This window comes from Mustela nivalis (genome assembly GCF_964662115.1).
Source record: "Mustela nivalis genome assembly, contig: HAP1_SCAFFOLD_2358, whole genome shotgun sequence".
NCBI lineage: Eukaryota > Metazoa > Chordata > Mammalia > Carnivora > Mustelidae > Mustela > Mustela nivalis.
The window spans coordinates 26,442-47,443 of record NW_028134307.1 but is presented as its reverse complement, the minus strand read 5'-3'; the positions used below and the strand labels follow the sequence as shown (position 1 = coordinate 47,443).

Here is a 21,002-nt window from a genome sequence, read left to right as displayed (position 1 = left end):
TCACTGCCCAGCTGGTCAGAGAAGTCTTTTGTTATATGTTGAAATCATTTAGAAGACGTGGGATGGGGGCACCTGTGTGGCTCTGTCGGTTAAGCCTCCAACTCTTGCTTTTGGCCTGGATCATGATCTCAGGGTCGTGAGATTGAACCCTGAATTGGCTCTGTGCTGGGAATGGAGCCTGCTTAAGATTCTCTCTCTCTACCCCTCCCTTGCTCTTTCTATAAAAAAGAAAAAAGAGAGAGAGAAGAAGATGGGGGATGGATCTCACAAATTTGATTCTAAGTGAGGTCTTTAATTTTCTCTTACTTACATATGTTAGTTGATAATGAAAATTGAGGTGACCATCTGTCCAGAAAACCCCCTCTACTTAAACATTGATAATATCTTTCATCTGTGCTGTGCCACCCGCGGTGACCTAGTCACCCCAGACCCTGGGAATGCACCATTTTCTTGTACTGGCTCTTGGTGACTCTGTTCTCAACAGTCTCTGGCTATGAACAGAAACAAGTACTCCCCCCTCCCTGAGGAAGCCCAAGCATCTGAGCATCTGTCAGGGCTCTGATACTCTAAAGTGAGTCATGCAAAACAATTAAACACTCAGAATTGAGTGACTATTTACTCAATTCTCCTAAAGATGGTATATAGCTAATATAACCTCTCTGTGGACAGATACTTAAAGGAATGCATTCTCCCAGTATGCTAAGAAAGCTTTTATGCATTATGGATGCAAGAGCCCTCTTATTTCCTTTATTTTCCAGAGCAGCTTAACAAACACATGGTATTTTTGAAAGATTTTTTAGAAAATATACTGCAGTTAAATTTGTTTAATTTTTTCTTATTTTCCATTTAAATGAAAGCTGTATTTTAACAATCTTTTTTTTCCCTCTACTGCCCCAACTTCCAATTACAGGTTATCTAGTGAATCTAGCAGCCAGTGGGCATTAGCAGTACAGTTCTGCAGGCTTCACAATGTGAAACTGAGCACATCTTACCTCAGAGAATGTGCCGAAGCAAACGACTGGTTACAGTTCATTATCCATAGCCAGCTCCATAACTATCACCCAGAGGAGGTAAGCCACAGTGTGTTGCCAACTATTCAAGAAGAGAAAATTGGAAGGCTTCTCAGAGGACACAAAGTGTTCTTTCCATTGTGTATATCTAGGCTTTTGTTTTATGTGATATTACTGTTTTTATTAAGAGTTCAGTGGGTTGGCATCAGACAGAGGATTAGTCATTCATACTAAAGAGCTGAGGGAAGAGTTTTAGCAACTCCAGATTAAATATGGAAGTTCACCCCAAAGCAGCAAATAACTTTGTAAAATGATATGGTCACTTCCCACGCACACGGTTCAGAGTGAGAAAGGACAATTTTGCCTCTGCTTTTCTTTAACATTTTTTGGCTCCAGATAAAATTGGTCTTTTAAAATATCTAATATGTTTTCTAGGTGAAATCTCTCCTTCAGTATTTCAGTCCTGTCCTTCGAGACCATTTAAGACTGGCTTTTGAGAACTTGACCTCAGTGTCTAACTCCAAAATGGACAGTGATCCAGTCTGCAACAGGGTCCCCCAGGAACTCCAGAGAAACAAAGAAGAGATGATTGATTTATTTGAGGTTCTGCTCCAGTGCTCAGAGGAACCAGACTCCTGGTGCTGGCTCCTCGCTGAAGCAGTGAAACAACGGGCCCCTATCCTTAGTGTCCTGGCCTCCTGTCTCCAGGTAGGGTATGAGAAGCCAAAATTAAGAACCCAGAGAGAATAGAAAAGGTGGAAAGGGACCGGGAAGACTAATCATCAGAGAGGAAATGGGGTGATGATGATAGGAAGGCTCCAGTGTGTGTTTTCAAGGTCACTGTCACTTTTGTGCTTTTTCAGCTTGGGCACCAGGCCATCCATTACACTTCCTTCTACCTTAATATTCAGTAACCAAAGTGGTCTGAGCTTTGGTTCCTGGATGGAAGTCCTAGAGAAAAGACCCTGCCTCCTGAGCAGCGAAGTGGGATATTCTAGACAGTCCCTTGACCGATGCTGTGGAAGGCAGTCTTGTTTTCTTATACTTAGCACTTCCACAACTTGTGGATATACCCATTTGTTCTCTTGATCTTTGGATAGATTACACTCTGCAGAACAGTTTATAGTAGTGCCTTGGTTGTTCATTAGAGTTTATTCCATGTTTGGAAGCTTTCAAGCTAGGTTAACCAGTGTATTGAGGTGACTTGTTCAGAACAGGAAACATCCATCCATGATTGTAGCATTGCTGGGAGCCCCCAGCTCCCTCTGTCAGGTGATCCAGATGCAATTGTTGTTTTTTTTTTTTGAAAAGTTTTTATCCTGCGGCAGGATGCCAGTACTATTCCTTGTCTCTGTGTTTGGATCGTCACATCTGTGGAGGACACTGTTGCTGCTGAAGCAACAGAACACATTCAGGGCTCAATGGAAGAGCACATATGGGACCTTCAAGACCTCTCGGTCATCTGGAGAACATTACTAACAAGGCAGAAGAGCAAAACTCTCATCAGAGGTTTTCAACTTTTTGTTAAGGTAGTTATAGTCACTTCATTTCGTTCCTGTGTTTAAAAGGGTTGCTTCAGAATATCCCCATTGGCTTTTTCAATAGTTTTTAATCTCTTGATTTAAGATTTTATTTATAGATTTTATTTATTTATTTGTCAGAGAGAGAGAAAGAGAGCACACAAGCAGGCAGAATGGCAGGCAGAGGCAGAGAAAGAAGCAGGCTCCCTGCCAAAACAAGGAACCCAATGTGGGACTCAATCCCAGGACTCTGGGATCATGACCTGAGCCGAAAGCAGTGACTTAACCAACTGAGCCACCCAGGCATCCCTTGATTTTTTTTTTTAAATCCAACAGCATAGAGTGATAACAGAACTACCGATTCTTTTTTTTTTTTTTTTTTTTTTTTTAAAGATTTTTTTATTTATTTATCAGAGAGAGAGGGGGAGAGAGCGAGCACAGGCAGACAGAATGGCAGGCAGAGGCAGAGGGAGAAGCAGGCTCCCCGCTGAGCAAGGAGCCCGATGTGGGACTCGATCCCAGGACGCCGGGATCATGACCTGAGCCGAAGGCAGCTGCTTAACCAACTGAGCCACCCAGGCGTCCCAGAACTACCGATTCTTTATCAAAGAACTTTATATTATTTGAGGGTGTTATGAAGTGGTAGTATCCTCATTTTAGAGTAAAGTACTGTGTTTCTAGTTCAGATAGTTTCTCACTCCAAAACTCCTGTCTTCTGACAGAAAAGCTTCCACCAAAGAGATAGAAATGCCACAGGCAGCAGTAGGTTGGCAGCTCAGTAGAGCCCATTTTCCAGGAGTATATGTAGCACCATCTAGTGGAATGTCTCCAGCTCACGTGCTGTGGACCACGTATAGAATAGAAAATAGACTGTTGTGTAGGTGTGCCTGGCCTAAATATCTTTTTTCTAAAAGGTAAAAGTAATAAAAATTTAACCTCCTTTCTTTTTACCATATGACTTAATTCGATGTAACTGTTATTAGTAGTACTTGTGTTTTTACTTTAACTTTCTCTTACATTGACATTATTCATTGAGAAAACACTATTGATCAACTTCACGATTTTGTAATTTCATTCAAACTCTTCCTCAAAGGATTCCCCACTACTGTTGATGATGGAGATGTATGAACTGTGTATGTTTTTCAAGAATTATAAGGAAGCTGAAGCTAAACTTCTGGAGTTCCAAAAGAGCTTTGAAACTGTAAGTTGGAACCCTACTGCTCTTTGTCACCAATCTGAAATTGGTTAGTGTGGCCTGTTACCTGCTAGTATTCAGATTGTGACAGCAGGCAAGCAGCTGGGAGGTGGCATAATTGAAACTAACTCATTTGTACTGTTCCAGAGGTGGGGAGGGAGGACAGGAGTTACAGTGGCTTTGCCTAGAGCACCTCAGTTGCCAGACATGACAGAGAAGTTTCATCTGAAGTGCTGATTCTGATCAGTGTCCTGAACTGCAGCCAAGCTCAGTGGGAAAGGGATTACCAGGACCTGCAGTGGATGCTCAAGAGGAATGTGGTGGTTCTTCATGGGCCACATTTTGCCACTCTAAGATAACTTAGTATTGAGTGTGAAGGGTGTTTAATACTTCTTTATTTATGGTGATTGACAATAATGGCTTTTTTCATCAACCATCTTTATGGTCCCACTCCGAAATGATGCTGAACTGTGTGGTCAATTTCAGACAATTTCAGACCTATTCAATGTTTATTTCAGGCCTTATTTATCATGTGGAACTAATTAACCCTGTGGAAGAAAAGGGGAAGTTGTAAGGAAGCAAAAGAAATATGCCTTAGTTCTGCTTCGGGTTTTAGTACTTTTGCGTTTTCTCTACCCTACAAGAGCTCTATGATAAATGAGACAAAACTATATGCTGGTTCTACCTAACAAACATATCACAGTGGAACCCCAGTTTAGGCTTTTGCTCTCAATAAGTAACTGTAATAAAAGGTTTAAAAGTTACATTATTTGAAAATATTGAGTCAGTTATTCAAATATGCCTGAGGTTTCAAAATCACGACAAAGAGGAATGCTAATTTCCTTAGTCTGTCACTTCCCATGGCTGGGGCTCTACCAGATATCTTTTCTTTCTTTTCTTTTGACTTATTTTTTGGAGCAAAATACACATACCATTTACCATCTTAACTGTTAAGTATACAGTCAGTAGTGTTAAATACATTCCCGTTGTTATGTGACCATCACCACCATCCATCCCCCTCACCCTACACATGTTGTCATGTGTAAAAACTCTATACCCATTAAACAAGAACTCCCCATTCTCCTTTATTCCAAGCTCCTGGCATCCACAGTTCTACTTTTTGTTTTTATAATTTGGCTACTTTAGGTACCTTATATAAGTGGAATTGTACAATATTTGTCTTTTTGTGATTGGTTTATTTCACTTAGCATGATGTTCTCAAGGTTCATCCATGTAGAATTTCCTTCTTTTCAAATGCTAAATAAAATGCCATTGTATGTTGGTGAAAAATAGCTTTTCCCTAAGGTCACAAACACGACAGGGATGTCCACTATCACCACTGTTCTTCAATATGGTACTAAAAATCCTAGCCTTAGCAACAGACAGCACAAAGAAATAAAAGATACTCATATCAGCAAAGAAGTCAAACTCTCCCTCTTCACAGATGACATGATACTTTATGTGGAAAACCCAAAAGACTCCACCCCCAAATTGCTGGAACTCAGATAGGAATTCAGCACAGAAATCAGTTGCATTTCTATACACTAACAGTGAGACAGAAGAAAGAGAAATTAAGGAGTTAATCCCATTTACAATTGCACCCAAACCTGTAAGATTTCTAGGAATAATTGTAACCAAAGAGGCAAAGGATCTATACTTTGAACACTGTAGAATGCTCATGAAAGAAATTGAGGAAGACACAAAGAAATGGGAAAATGTTCCATGCTCATGGGTGGGAAGAACAAATATTGTTAAAATGTTTATGCTGCCTAGAGACCCTGAATAGCCAGAGGAATGTTGAAAAAGAAAACCAAAGTTGGTGGGATCACTATTCTGGACTCTATTACAAAGCTGTAGTAATCATCAAGACAGTATGGTACTGGTACTAAAACAGACACATGGATCAATGGAACAGAATAGAGGACCCCAAAACAGACCCTTAACTACATGGTCAACTAATCTTCAACAAAGCAAGAAAGAATATCCAATGGAAAAAAGCCAGTCTCTTCAACAAATGGTGTTGGGAAAATGGGACAGCCCCATGGGAAAGAATGAAACTGGACCATTTCCTTGTACCATACACAAAAATAGACTCAAAATGGATGAAAGACCTAAATGTGAGACAGGAATCCATCAAAATTCTAGGGAAGAACATAGCAACCTCTCTAACCTCGGCCGCAACAATTTCTTACTAGACACATCTACAAAGGCAAGGGAAACAAAGGCGAAAATGAACTATCGGAACTTCATCAAGATGAAAAGCTTGTGCATAGCATAGGAAATAGTTGACAAAACCAAAAGACAACCAACAGAATGGGAGAAGATATTTGCAAATGATAAAGGGCTAGTATCCAAAATCTTCAAAGAACTTACTGAACTCAGCACCCAAAGAACAAATAATCCAGTCAAGAAATGGGCAGAAGACATGAAGAGACATTTCTCCAAAGAAGACATCCAAATGGCCAATAGACAGATGAAAAATTATTCACATCACCTGGCATCAGGAAAATACAAATCAGTCACACCTCACACTAGTTAGAATGGCTAAAATTAACAAGTCAGGAACTGACAGATGTTGGCTAGGATACGGAGAAAGGGGAACCCTCCTACACTGTTGGTGGGAATGCAAGCTGGTACACCACTCTAGAAAACAATATGGAGGTTCCTCAAAAGATTGAAAATAGAGCTGCCCTACAACCCAGCAATTACATTACTGGGTATTTATCCCAAAAACAAATGTGTTCCAACGGGGTACCTGCACCCCAATGTTTTTTTGTTTTTTTTTTTTTGTTTTTTAAATGTTTTTTATTTAACGGACAGAGATCACAAGTAGGCGGAGAGGCAGGCAGAGAGAGTGGGGGAAGCAGGCTCTCTGCTCAGCAGAGAGCCCGATGTGCTGCTCGATCTCAGGACCCTGAGACCATGACCTGAGCTGAAGGCAGAGGCTTAACCCACTGAGCCACCCAGGTGCCCCCACCCCAATGTTTATAGCAGCAATGTCTACAATAGTCAAACTGGGCTCTTTCCACAGACAGATTCATCAATAGATGAATGGATACAGACAGTGTGGTATGTGCATGTGTGTGTGTATATAATAGAATACTACTCAGCCATAAAAAATGAAATATTTCCATTTGCAGTGATGTGGATGGAACTAGAGAGTATTATGCTAAGTGAAGTAAGTTAATCAGAGATAATTATTATATGATCTCATCCAGAAGTGGAATTTATGAAATAAAACAAAGGACCATAGGGGAAGAGAGGAAAAAGATGAAACCAGAGAGGGAGACAAATCTAAAGAGTTTCTGAACCGTAAGAAACAACCTGAGGGTTGCTGGAGGGGAGGTGGGCGGGGGACAGAATAACTGGGTGATGGGCATTATGGAAGGCGCATGATGAGCACAGGGTATTATATAAGACTGATGAGTCACTGACCTCTACTTCTGAAACCAATAATACATTATATGTTGATTAATTGAATTTAAGTACAAATTAAAAAGGGGAAAAAAAGTCAAGATAACATTTTCTCCTGGGAGGGAGATTGTAGGGATGCAGTGTCGTCCAGGAGGGGTAATTTAAGGCACTGGTAGAGTTCCATTTTTTCACCTTGTATATTCAGCATCAAAATTGTTTTTATTTTTTCCTTCAACAGTGTAGATATATTTTATGCATGCTTTTGCATATGTGATCAAAATATTCCATTTTATGTATATGCTACATTTTGCTTATCCATTCCTCTATCCATGAATATTTGGGTTACTTCCACATTTTAACTATGCTACTATGAACATGGTATACAAATAATCTCTTCAAGATCCTGCTTTCAGGGGCGCCTGGGTGGCTCAGTGGGTTAAGCCGCTGCCTTTGGCTCAGGTCATGATCTCACGGTCCTGGGATTGAGTCCCGCGTCTGGCTCTCTGCTTAGCAGGGAGCCTGCTTCCCACTCTCTCTCTCTCTGCCTGCCTCTCTGCCTACTTGTGATCTCTGTCAGTCAAACAAACAAACAAACAAACAAACAAAAAAGATCCTGCTTTCAGTTCTTTTGGGTATCCTCTCAGAAGTGAAATTGTTGGATGATAGGATAACTCTATCTTTAATAAGTTGAGGAAGTGTCATACCGTGTTCTGTAGTGGCCGCACCATTTTACACTGCCACAAGGTTCTGGTCTCTCCACATCCTCTTCAGCACTTGTTTTCTGTTTTGTTTTGTTTTGTTTTGAAGTAAGCTCTACACCCAATGTGGAGACCCTAAGATCAAGAGTTGCATGCTCTACTGACTCAGTCGGCCAGGTGCCCCATTGTTTTCTGTTTTTTTGTTTGTTTGTTTGTTTTTTAATAGTAGTCATCCTAATGGGTGTGAGGTAGTATTTCATTGTAGTTTTGATTTGTGTTTTCCTAATGATTAATGATGTTGAGCATCTTCTCATGCTTACTGACCATTTGTATATCATCTTTGGAGAAGTATCTAAGTCTTGTGCCCATTTTTAATTTTGTTGTTTATTTTTGTTTTTAGGAATTTTGTATACTATTGAAAATACCCATTGAAATATTAATCATATATGATTTGCCCATAATTTCTCCCACTCTTTGGGTTGCCTTTTTACTGTTGATAATGTCTCTAGATGCATTCATGAAGTCAATTTGCCTATTTTTCTCTTGTTACTTGTGCCTTTTGGTGTCCTGTCCAAGAAGTTGTTGCCAAATCTAGTGTTGTGAAGCTTTTGTCCTATATTTTCTTCTAAGCGTTTTTATTATTTTAGATCTCATATTTAGGTTCTTAGTCCATTTTGAGTTAATTTTTATATATGGTGTTTGGTAAGGGTCCAACTTCATTCTTTTGCATGTGGATATTCAGTTTTCCCAACACCATTTGTTGAAAATACTGTCCTTTCTTCATTGAATGATCTTGGCACCCTTGTCAAAAATCGTTAGACCACATATGTGAAGGTATATTTTTGGGCTTTCAGTTCTGTTCTCTTGCCAATACGTCTGTCTCTATGCCCATAGCACACTGTTTTGATTACTACAGCCTTGTCGTAAGTTGGGAAATCAGGAGGAAGAGTTCTTTTTCAAGATCGTTTTGGCTATTGAGGGTCTCTCAAAGTCACAAATGGTTTTAGGATGGCTTTTTCTATTTCTGTAAAGACACATCGTTAGGATTTTGATAGGAATTGCATCAAATTCAAAGATCACTTTGGATAGTATTGATGTTTTAACATTAAGGCTTCCAACCCATGAACATCACACGCATTTATAGTAGTTTTCACTGTACAAGTCTTTTACTTCATTGGTTAATTCCTAAGTAATTTATTATTACTTATTATTGCTTTTAGAAATGGCATTGTTTCCTATATGGATTATTCATTGTTTGTGTATAGATACACAAGTGATTTTTGTGCATTGACTCTGTGTCCTGCTATTTTGCTGAATTCATTTATTCCAAGTATGTGTGTGTGTGTGTGTAAGTAATCATTAGGATTATATCATGCAGAAGTCATTTTATTTCTTTTCCAAATTGGGTGCTCCTTTTTTTTTTTTTTTTTTCTTGCCTATAGGCTCTGGCTAGAACTTTGAGTACTGTGTGGAATAGAAGTGTTGAAAGCAGGCATCCTTGCCTTCTTCCTGATCTTAAAAGAATGGTTTCAGTCTTTTACCATTGAGTAAAATGTTCACTGTGGGTTTTTCACATGTGGCTTTTTATTATGTATGGTAGTTTCTTTCTATTCCCAATTTGTTGAGGGTTTTTGATTTTTTTTAAACCTTGAAATAGTATTGAATTTTGTCAAATACTTTTTTTTTTTTTACATCAATTGAAATGATCATGTGGGTTTCTTTTCTATGTTCTGTTGATGTACTATATATATTGATTTTTTTTTTTCCTATGTTGTACCACCCTTGCATCCCAGGGAATAAATTCCATTAGGTAATGGTGAATAATCCTTCTAATGCACTGAATTCAGTTTGCCAGTTTTTTTTTTTTTTTAATTCACTTGACAGAGAGAGGCACAGGGAGAGAGGGAACACAAGAGAGGGGGGCAGTGGGAAAGGGAGAAGCAGGCTTCCCACTGAGCAAGGAGCCCAATGCAGGGCTCCATCCCAGGACCCTGGGATCAAGACCCAAGCCGAAGGCAGCCACTTAATGACTGAGCCACCCAGGTGCCCCCAGTTTGCCAGTATTTTCTTGGGGATTTTTACATCAGTGTTCATAAGGGATACTGGTTGATAGTTTTCTTGCAGGGTCTTCATCTGTCTTTAGTACCAAGATTATGCTGGTTTCATAAAATGCATTGGGAAGTGTTCCCTCCTCTCCAGTAATTTGGGTAAGTTTGAGAAAGGTTGGTTGTAGTTCTTCTTTAAATGTTTTTAGAATTCACCAGTGAAGCCATCCTGTCCAGGGGTTTTCTTTGTGGAGAGATTTTTGATTTCTGAGTCAATCTCCTTACATTATCTATTTGTGATTTAGTCTTGATAGGTTTTGCGTTTCTAGGAATTTGCCCATTTCATCTAAGTTATCCACTTTTTGGCATGCAGTTGTTCATAGTACTCTGTTATAATCCCTTTTATTTCTGTGGAAAGGGTAATAATGGCCCCATGTTCATTTCTGATTTTAGTAATTTGAGACTTCTCTCTATATAAAAATGTGTTTTTAATTTCCATAATTTTGTGAATTTTCAGTTTTCCTTTTGATAATGACTTCTAATTGTATCCCATTGTGGTCAGAGAAGATACTTCATATGATCTCTATCTTTTAAAAACCTATAGCTTAACCTGTGGTCTGTCCTAGAAAATATCTCATGTGCACTTAAGAAGAATGTGTTTTCTATTGTTCTTGGGTAGAACATCCTTTATATGTCTGTTAGATCTATTCAGTTTATTGTGTTAAGTTCTCTGTTTTCTTATCTCTGTCTCATTATTTTATCCATTATGGTGAGTGAGATGTTGGAGTCTTCAACTGTTATTATAGAACTGTTTCTCCCCTCAGTTCCATCAGCTTATGCTTAACATATTTTGATAATCTGTCATATGTAAATGTTTAAAACTGCTATATTTTCTTGCTGTATCGAACATTTTATTAGTATCTAATCTCCTTCTTTGTCTCTTACAAAAGACAAAATTTAAAGTTTATTTTGTTGGTTACTACTATTGCCACCCTTGCTTTTTATTTGTTTGTTACTATTTGCAGGGAGTATCTTTTTCCATCCTTCTACTTTCAACCTGTTTATGTCTTTGGATCTCAACTGAGTCTTTTGTAGACAGCAGCACATTGTTGGATCATGTGTTTTTGTCTATTCTGCTAATCTCTGTCTTCTAATTGGAGAGCTTAATCTATTTACATTTGAAGTAATTACTGACCAGGAAGAGCTTGCTTCTGCCATTGTGTTGGTGGTTGTCTTTATGCCTTGTAGCTTTTTTGTTTCTTATTTCCTGCATTACTGTTTTCTTTTGTGTTTAGTTGATTTTTTTAATAAAATGTTTTGTAAAGTTTTTTCCGGCGAGATAAACACAACACCAGGCAAAGTGGGTATAAGGCAAGGTTTATTAAAGGTTCTCTCCCGTGAAGTTTCAGAGCCCAGGTGAAGGGGAGCCAAGAAAGTTGCACTGGGAGGAGGTGGGCACCCTCGGGCGAGGTTCCGCAACTCTGGAAAGCAGAGTGGGGGAAGTTGCACCCAAGGCAGGGAGGAGGGGGCTTTTAAGGGGTCTTGGGGGGGCAGGGCTCAGGGGTCTTTTGGCAAGTTTCCCTTATTCGGATATCTCGCCTGCTCATCTGGGTCCCATTGGTCCATAGGAATCTGGGGCGGGGGTCTCAGATTCCTGCTTGGGCCTTTGTTCTGTCTGAATTCAGGTCTGGTGGCGGGAACTTTCGCCATCTTAAGTAGCCCTTTCCGCCAGCCCAACATGTTTAAATTCCATTCTCATTTTGTGCTTATCCTATAGCTATTTTCTTTTTGGTTACCATGAATTTATGCCAGCTTAACTTCAATAACATTAAAAAAAGTGCTTCTTTGCAGCTCTGACCTCACACCTTTAGTTGTTGATGCCACCAGATTACATTTTTATACAATATGTGTCTCAAGACAAATAATTCCTTTCAGGGTATTAGTCTCTTAAATTATGAAGAAAACAAGATTTGGAGTTACAAACCAAAGTTACAGTCATACCAGCTTTTATACTAATAATTGTTCTTTATATGTATATTTAAATAATAATATATTATATATAAATAATATATAATAATTTTCTTTATATGCACTAGTCTCTTAAATCAGATAGAAAATAGAAACCTATTGCTACAGTAATATTGGCCTTTATAATTTCCCATGTATTATGTTTATTGAGCTCTTTATTTCTGCATATGGCATCTAAAGTCCTTTCATTTTACCTTACAGGACTTCTTGCAAGGCCAGTCTAGTGGTCAAAGACCCCCTCAGCTTTTGTTTCCCTAAGAATGTCTTGATTTACCTCTCACTTTTGAAGGATGGTTTTGCTGGATATAGGAGTCTTGGTCACAGTATTTTTCTTTGAGCACTTTAAATATATCAGCCCACTGTCTCCTGGCCCTCAAAGTTTCTAATGAGAACTCTGCAAATAATCTTCTTTAGGATCCTTTGCATGTGACCAGTCACTTTTCTTCTGTTGCTTCCAAATTTCTTTTTTTGTTCTTTATCTTAAAAAAGTTTCATTATAATGTGTCTCATTATGGGTCTCTTTCAGTTCACCTTGTTAGAGTTTGTTGAGCTTCTTGGATGTTTATTTTGTTTATATTTATGTCTGTCAACAAGTTTGAGACTTATTCAGCCATTATTTATTTAAATATTCTCTCTACTCCTTTCTCTCTTCTTCTGGGACTCCCATGATATTTATGTTGGTCCACTTGATAATGTCCCATAGGTCTCTTATGCTCTGTTTGCTTTTCTTCAGTCTTCCTCAAACTTGATAATTTCCATTGTCCTGCCTTTAAATTTGCTGATTCTTTATTCTGCCTGCTCACATTTCCCTTTCAATCCCTCTACTAAATTTGTTATTTTAATTTTATTTTCATTTGTTATTTTACATTTTAGCTCCGGAATTTTTTGTTTTTCGATTTTCTGTTTCTTTGTTGATATTTCCATTTTGTTCACACATTGTTTTCTTGACTTTCTCTACATCTTTAGTTAAAACAGTTGTTTTAAAATCTGTGTCTCAAGTATCTGCCATTAGGAACAGTTTTTGTCATTTTTTGTCTCTTTGAATGGACCCTATTTTCCTGTTTCTTTGTATACCTTGTGATTCTCTGTTGAACTTTGGACATTTGGATCTAATAGTGTGGTAACCCTAGAAATCATATTCTCCTCCTTCCCCAGGGTTTGCTAGTTTTTATTATTGTTTTTATTTATTAGTTTTGGGTTTTGGATAGGCAAAAGTCATTTCTGTGGCAAGGATCAGCATGAAGTGTAGACCTAAAGTCTTCTTGGGTCTTTTGTGAGCCTTTCCCTGCATATACACAGTCACTTTCTAATTTTGCTCATAAAATTGTTTTTAACTGTCCTAATCTTTAAAGTTTGGCTCCTGAACGGGAGAAAATCAAAAAATGAAGGGAGTGGTGAGGAAAAGGGTGCCAGTGCTTTATTTTTATTTTTTATTTTTTAAAGATTTTCCTTCTTTATTTGAGAGAGAGAGAAAGCAAGAGAGCACAAGCCAGAGGGAGAGGCTGAGGGAGAAGCAGACTCCCACTGAGCAGGGAACCTGATCCAGGGCTCAGTCCGCAGGACACTGGGATCATGACCTGAGCCGAAGGAAGACGCTCAACTAAGTCACCCAAGTGACTTGGTGCTAGCCCTTTAAATCTCCTGGAAGTCCTTTCAGTTGGAGGGGGAGGGGCTGGCAACAGTGGGTGAGGTGAAACAATGGCTGCTCACCTCCTTGCCTCGACCTCTGTGGTCAGAAGCCGCAACCAATGATCAGAGTACCAATTTTTGATACTTGGTGGATAGGTTCCTTTTTGTCCCTGCAACTCTTACAAGCTGTGTGCAAGCTACTCCAGGAACATGCACCTGCACAGCTGCCTCCCTTGTGGCTAGGGGTGGGGAGTGGGTAGCCGCCACTGCTAGGGACTGAAATTAACCAAGATTATTAACAATTTACCTTCCACTAGGTCTTCCTCTGGAACTTGCAAGCCTTCAACAGGCTCTAGAGTTCCAAAATAATTGCACTGAACGAATTTTGCCAGTGCATTTGTCTAAGTGAGGAGTCAGATCCTGGTACTTTATCACTCTACAGCCCCCTGCCCAATGCCACCATCATTTTTTTTTAAGATTTTATTTATTTATGACAAAGAGATAATAAGAGAGGGAACACAAGCATGAGGGAGCTGGAGAGGGAGAAGCAGGCTCCCTGTTGATCAGGGAGCCCAGTATGGGGCTTGATCCCAGGATACTGAGATCATGACCTGAGCCAAAGGCAGTTGCTTAATGACTGAGCCACTCAGGCATTCCAAGAAATTTATTTCTTAGAGCAATTTTAGTTAATCACAAAATTAAGAGGAAAGTTAAGAGATTCCCCGTATATCCCCCCCACACACATTTAGAGCCTCCACCTTATCAATATTACTTACCAGAGCAGTCCATTTGTTACCAAGGATGCACCTATAGTGACACATAATAATCACCCCTAATCCATTGTTTGCCTCGGTGTTGTGCATTCTTTGGATATATATTTGGATATACATTTGGAGAAATGTATAATGGCATACATGCATTGTTCTCATGTCCTACAAAGTAGTCTCACTGCCCTAAAAAGTCTTCTATTCTCTACCTATTTATCCCTTCCCACCCCCAACTCCAGGCAGCTGCTGATCTTTTTACTATTGCCATCATTTGCCTTTTCCAGAATGTGGTATAATTGGAATTACATGGAATGTAGACTTTTCAGACTGGCTACTTTCATTTAGCAGGATGCATTTAAGTTTCCTCCATGTCTTTTCATGGCTTAATAGCTCATTTCTTTTTAGTGTTTTCTTCCAAGATTTTGCACTTAAGAATACAGCTGCTGTAGGGACACCTGGGTGGTTCAGTCAGTTGAGCGTCTGCCTTCAGCTCAGGTCATGATCCCAGGATCCTGGGATCAGCCCTGCATTGGGATCCCTGCTCAGCAGGGATCCAGCTTCTCCCTCTCCCTCTCCCACTCCCCCTGCTTGTGTGCTCTCTCTCTCAAATAAATGAATAAAATCTTAAAAAAAAAAAAATACAGCTTCTCTAAACATCTGTGTGCAGGTTTTTGTGTGGATGTAAATTTTTAACTCTTTTGGGTAAATACCAAGGAGCACAGTTGCTGGATCAAATGGCAAAAGTATGTTCAGTTTTGTAAGAGACCATCATACTTTCTTCCAAGGTGGCTGTGTCATTTGTACTCCACCAGCAATGTGTGATAGTTTTGTGGATCCACATCCTTGCTGGCCTTTGGTTTTGTCAATGTTCCAGATTCTGGCCATTCTAATAGGTATGTTATAATATGTCATTGTTTTAACTTGCATATGATGTAGAGCATCTTTTCACATGTTTATTTGTCATCTGTATATCTTCTTTGGTGAGGTATCTATTAAGGTCTTCAGCCTATCTTTTTAAAAATAAACTATATGCCCAACATGTGGCTCAAACTCACAACCCAAGATCAGGACTTGCATGCTCTTCCTACTGAGCCAGCCAGGTGCCCCTAGCCTATTTCTTAATAGAATTGTTGTTTGTTGGGGCGCCTGGGTGGCTCAGTGGGTTAAAGCCTCTGCCTTTGGCTTGGGTCATGATCTCAGGGTCCTGGGATCCAGTCCCGCATCGGGCTCACTGCTCAGCAGGGAGCCTGCATCCTCCTCTCTCTCTGTCTGCCTCTCTGCCTACTTGTAATCTGTTTCTGCCAAAGAAATAAATAAAATCTTAAAAAAAAAAAAAAAGAATTGTTGTTTGTTTGTTTGTTTGTTTGCCACTTCAAGAGTTCTTTGTGTATTTTGGATGATAGTCCATCATCAGATGTGTCTTTCGCAAATATTTTCTCTCAGTCTGTTGCTAGCCTTCTAATTCTCTTGAGATTCTGTTTTGTGGAGCTGAAGTTTTTAATTTTGATGAAATCAATCTGATCAATTTTTTTCATGAATTAATGTCTTTGGCATTGTATCTAAGAAGGTATCACCATACGCAGGGTCATCTGCGTTTTCTCTTATATTATCTCTTAGGAGTTTTATAGTTTTTCATTGTATATTTAGGACCTCCCAGGGTCTTCTTACTCTGGCCTGACTGCCTCTGCTCCAGCTTGTCTCTATAGAGGGACAGTGCTCCTCTCCCATCCTTGCCTCCACCCTTGACTTCCATGTATGTTTTTCTTCTGAGCAGTTCCATCGCCTGCCTGCTGTAGACCCTCTTCTTAACAGCAGCAAGAGTAGTAACAAGTAAGTAAAGGCTAAGAACTCATGCTCTAATTCCAGCTAATGTAGCTTCCCACTTGGGGTCATCTTCCTATTAATATTTCTAGCATTCGATTGTAGTGCCATAAATCCAGACTTCTTAATCGAGATTCTCCCCTAATGGTAGTAGAAACTACAAGCAAACAAGTAGAATAAGTTGGGCAACGTTAAATCTTTCTTTTCTTTCCCTTTCTTTCTTTCTTTTTTAAAGATTCTGTTTATTTGACAGACAGAGATCACAAGTAGGTAGAGAGGTAGGCAGAGAGAGAGTGGGGGAAGCAGGCTCCCCGCCGAGCAGAGTCCGATGCCGGGCTCAATCCCAGGACCCCGGAATTATGACCTGAGCCAAAGGCAGAGGCTTTAACCCGCTGAGCCAGCCAGGTACCCCACGTTAAATCTTTCTAAGAGATCTTAATATGTAAATTTCAGATCTTCTGGACTCTAGGGCAAGCCTACATCCCTCTCAAAAGCTGTTAAGTGAAATGTGTTGGGTTAATGTCACAGAAACCCACAGGGTTATTACTTGGGCAGTCACTAACTTGAGGGTGTTTGCATCCATTCACTCCATAGTTAGCATTCAGTCTTTAGGTCTCTTGTTCATCCTTGACTTTGACACACACAGCTCTCTCCAATAGGACATCCCACAGAGAGACAGACCACAGAGCTGCCAAGGAGGGCTTATTTTTGCCCCTCCTCTGAGCCGTGCTTCCAATTCTTGGCATTTGGAAAGGACCTGAATAAGCGTTCCCCTTTGTGAGAGGAGATGACTCATGGTATCGTGGCTTTCTTAGCTTTTTCCACATTTGGAGGTTTTGATTTGTTCCTGCGAAAGCAGCTTTCCTCACCCCCTCTTATTTGCCTAGGTTGAAACAGCAGCCACAGGGGTCCACGCTACCATCCCTGCCCCATGGCTGAAGGAGCACGTGTGTTTTCTTCTGAAGCTTATGCTGCAGCAGTGTGGGACCCAGTATGAACTGGGGAAGTTGTTACAGCTCTTTGTTGGAATAGAAAATCTCTTCTCTGATGGTAAGACAGTCCTTAAATTGTTGTTAAGAAATTAGCTTCCTTAATCTTGAAAGTACTTGAGAAGGGTGTTCAGAAAGTGAAAATGCATATGATATATAACATTACATTTACAGTCCATAATGAGGTATGAAGAAGAGGTTGCAGGAAACTGCAGTCATGGTTAAAGCATTTGAAACATAGCACAACTAGAGACAACCTAAATAATACAAGTGTCTTCTTCTGAGGACTTGTCAGCTGCATTCCCCCCTGGCTAGTCACCACCCTGTCACTGCCATTCCTTAACATGGCATCGTTGCTCGGGGTCACGTACTCTGCTTCAGGAATGACTAATCCATTTTGAAGTTTTCAAAGACCAGTGATGCTTATTTTTTGCAGATTGGAAACCAATTACTGCCTTAACCTTCTTTTCTACTTGATAATTTTAAGTTTCTGTTGCATGATTATGTTGTTGTCTCCTACTAGATTCTGATGTTTTTCATGACTGGGGTTATTTTATCACATTTAAACTCACAGGTAGTCACCTGCAGAGCTCATATCTGCACAGAAGAGGGACAATGCCGGGCTGAGTCCCTGTGGTGTGGGCTGTCAGGGCTGAGGACTGGACACAAATAGGGGTGTTTCCAAAATGCAGTGTCAATAGGAGGGGACTTGTCCATGACTCTGTAGACCAAATAGTTGGTCCTTTTAACATACAGATGTTTTCAGTGATCTGTAGTAATTTTAATTTTTTTCAGAAGTGAACATCCTATTTTCTTGCCAGAGTCACTGTATCCTAAAAAAGTACAAGGATTGTCTATGTTGTGAACTGTTATACTGCTTTTATTCATATAATTGTTTTGTTTTTATAGCACATTTGTGTTCTGTGTGTGTATAACATACATGTGCCTAGAGAAAAGAAATTGTTTCTCTAAAATCCTAGGTTTTATATGCTGTCAACAAAGAAACCCAGCATCTCATTACTGGTGGGTATTGTGCAGGGTATCTCCCTGTCCCCAGAACTACCTAAATCAGACCACAGCCCAGCAGGTGCCGCTGGGAATAGGCTCCTACAGAATGTTTTCATGCCTGTCCTTGGTTTTGGCTCAGGTCGTGATCTCAGGATCATGGCATTGAGCCCCAAATCAGGCTCTGTGCTCAGCATGGACTCTGCTTAAGACTCTTTCTGCCCCTCCACCTTGCTCCATGCTCTTGCTCTTCAATTAATAGATAAATCTTTAGGGGCACCTGGGTGGCTCAGTTATTAACCATCTGCCATTGGCTCAGGTCATGATCCTGGGGTCCTGGGATTGAGCCCTGAATCGGGCTCCGTGCTCCTCGGAGAGTCTGCTTCTCCCTCTGCCTGCCACTCCCCCTGCTTGTGTTCCCTCTGTCACTGTGTCTCTCTCTGTCAAATAAAAAACAAAATCTAAAAAAAAAAAATTTAAAAATCTAAAAATAAATTTAAAAATCTAAATAAATAAGTAAATAAAAAATTTTTTTTAAAAAAAGAACAACACCAACTCAGCTGGGTGTCCCTGGTTAAGTAGTTGTCCAAAGGAGCAAGTGATGCTCCATTCAGAATATGAGGAGACTTGGCTGTTGGCCAGCTGCAGTGTCAGCTGTCCTACCAGTTCTGTGTCTTTTTTTTCTTTTTTTTTTTTTTAAGATTTTATTTATTTATTTGACAGAGCGAAGAGAGCATAGCAGGGAGAGGGGCACAGAGAGAGGGGGAAGCAGGCTCCCCACTGAGCAGGGAGCCCAATGTTGGCCTCGATCCCAAGACCCTGGGATCATGACCTGAGCTGAAAGCAGATGCTACCATCTGAGCTACCCAGGTGCCCCGCTTCTGTGTCTTAATTCACATGATGTCTGCACTGAATGAGCAAGTAAATGATCATAAAAATAAATGTGTTCAACGTTGGAGAAAAATTGAGAAAGTGGTGGGGTTGGCCTGAATGAATGACCAGATCTTCGCTACCACATAACAGGACTACTGACTCCCCACCCTGAGTATAAAGGCAGCTGTGTAGATGGAGTCCCTACGTGAATCTTGCAAGTTCTTACTATATAGGAGATGGCTTATGGCTTCATCTGCTAGCCAGCCAGAGTATAAAAATCGTTTTTTGTGTTTTCTTTTACTCACATTATTGTGTTAAACATACATACTTTCACTCTGATAGCAGCATTTTACTGATAAAATGTTTTATACCCTCTTCTCTTTGGCACAGGTCCAGATGTGAAGAAGCTCTTTGTCCTTAGCCAAATTTTAAAGGACACATCCATAGCCATTAATCATGTAATTATTAGCAGCTACAGCCTTGAGAATTTCCAGCACGAATGTAAATCTATTTTGGAGAAACTGGAGACAGAGGGACGGTTTGCTTTGGCCAGAAGAGTAGCAGAATTAGCCGAACTACCTGTGGACAACTTGGTTATTGAAGAGGTATCATTAGTCTTTTAAGTTATTTGAAATCTTAGCTTTTTGATCTAGCATTAAGCAGAATCAGATGAGATAAGTGATATATAGGAGAGGCTTTTTTACTTTGGATACACACATGACTTTCAGAAATGGATGAGCCCCGGGACGCCCATTAGTGTAGAATGTGTGCTTGAAACCAAGGTTAGCTTACAGGATGTGCTACAACTCTTATGCTTTGAATAGAATTAAATATGGGATGGCTTCGTCTTGAACCCCCTTCAATTAGATAAATGTAGAATTGCTTTTCATAGTTTAACTTTCCAGATAAAATATCCAGGATCATCTGTAGCCGAGTCTTATGTTCTTGGACTTGATTTGGCTTTGACTAGTACAGCCTACCGAGGGAGCATTAGCATTACTGATACTTCTTTATCCAGGAGGGGCTAATAAGTGTTTTATTAAATTTCACAGATAACACAGGAAATGCAGACCTTACAACACACCGATCAGTGGGTCCTGAAACAAGCAAGAATTGACTTCTGGACAAAGTGTCATGAGAATTTTAAGAAAAATGCCATTTCAAGCAGAGCAGCTGCTTCCTTTTTCTCAGCTCAGGCCCAGGAGTCCCCTGAGGCCCCAGGGAGGAGCGCCCCGCCTGGCCTGGAGGAGCGCCGTCTGCTGCTCACACTGGCGGCTCACTGGCTTGCTCAGGAGGCCCCAGGGCCTGAGGAGGAGCTGGAGGAGCTGGAGAAGCAGATCTGGCACTGCCGCATTGCCCAGCATGCCCTCAGAGAGAAACAGGATGACGCAGAGCCCAGGTTTCCTCAGCACATCTCAACTAGTGGGGAGCCATCCTTTGATAGTATAGCCCACAAGTTTTCCCTCTCCATGTTGGCTGCTCTGAACACAGCAAAATATTTAGAACTTAATGGCCTTCCACCCAAAGAGACTTGTGAGAGCAGACTGGATTGGAAGGAACAGGAGTCCCTTAACTCTCTGATTGGGCGCCTATTGGATGATGGCTGTGTCCATGAAGCAAGTAGAGTGTGTCGGTATTTTCATTTCTACAATCAAGATGTCACCTTGGTGTTGCACTGCAGAGCACTGGCTGCCGGGGAAGCTAGTGTGGATGGCCTGCACCCAGAGATCCGTGCTATCCTCCAAAGCACCCAGCGGCTTGAGGAAGAAGAACCTGGCACTCCACTAAGAAAAGTCCAAAGCAGTAAGTGAAGGAGAGCAAACATCCCTGAGTCCCGAACAGAGCTGTGGGCCCTCTTTCCCGGAAGGAAGCGGTTCCTTTTGGCAGACTGGTTGAACAAGTCAAGGGTAATCCATAAACTAGGTAGTTAACTTGTCAGTGAAATAGAAACTTAAGTTTTTTAACTAGCTGTATATCCAAGTTGGAGGGAATCTACTTGACTTGTAGC

The 21,002-nt window shown here is 40.4% G+C and overlaps 1 protein-coding gene across 1 annotated transcript in view; it reads left to right on the top strand.

The window, feature by feature from the left end:
• LOC309858418 (spatacsin-like) overlaps window positions 1–21,002 on the top strand; it is a 54,015-nt gene that overhangs the window by 18,401 nt on the left and 14,612 nt on the right. Inside the window, exons 12-18 of the mRNA XM_082751121.1 lie at window positions 911–1,070; window positions 1,446–1,718; window positions 2,339–2,539; window positions 3,624–3,731; window positions 17,015–17,177; window positions 19,385–19,599; window positions 20,047–20,797. Coding sequence (XP_082607247.1) covers window positions 911–1,070; window positions 1,446–1,718; window positions 2,339–2,539; window positions 3,624–3,731; window positions 17,015–17,177; window positions 19,385–19,599; window positions 20,047–20,797 — 1,871 coding nt within the window. The remainder of the gene's footprint in view (window positions 1–910; window positions 1,071–1,445; window positions 1,719–2,338; window positions 2,540–3,623; window positions 3,732–17,014; window positions 17,178–19,384; window positions 19,600–20,046; window positions 20,798–21,002) is intronic.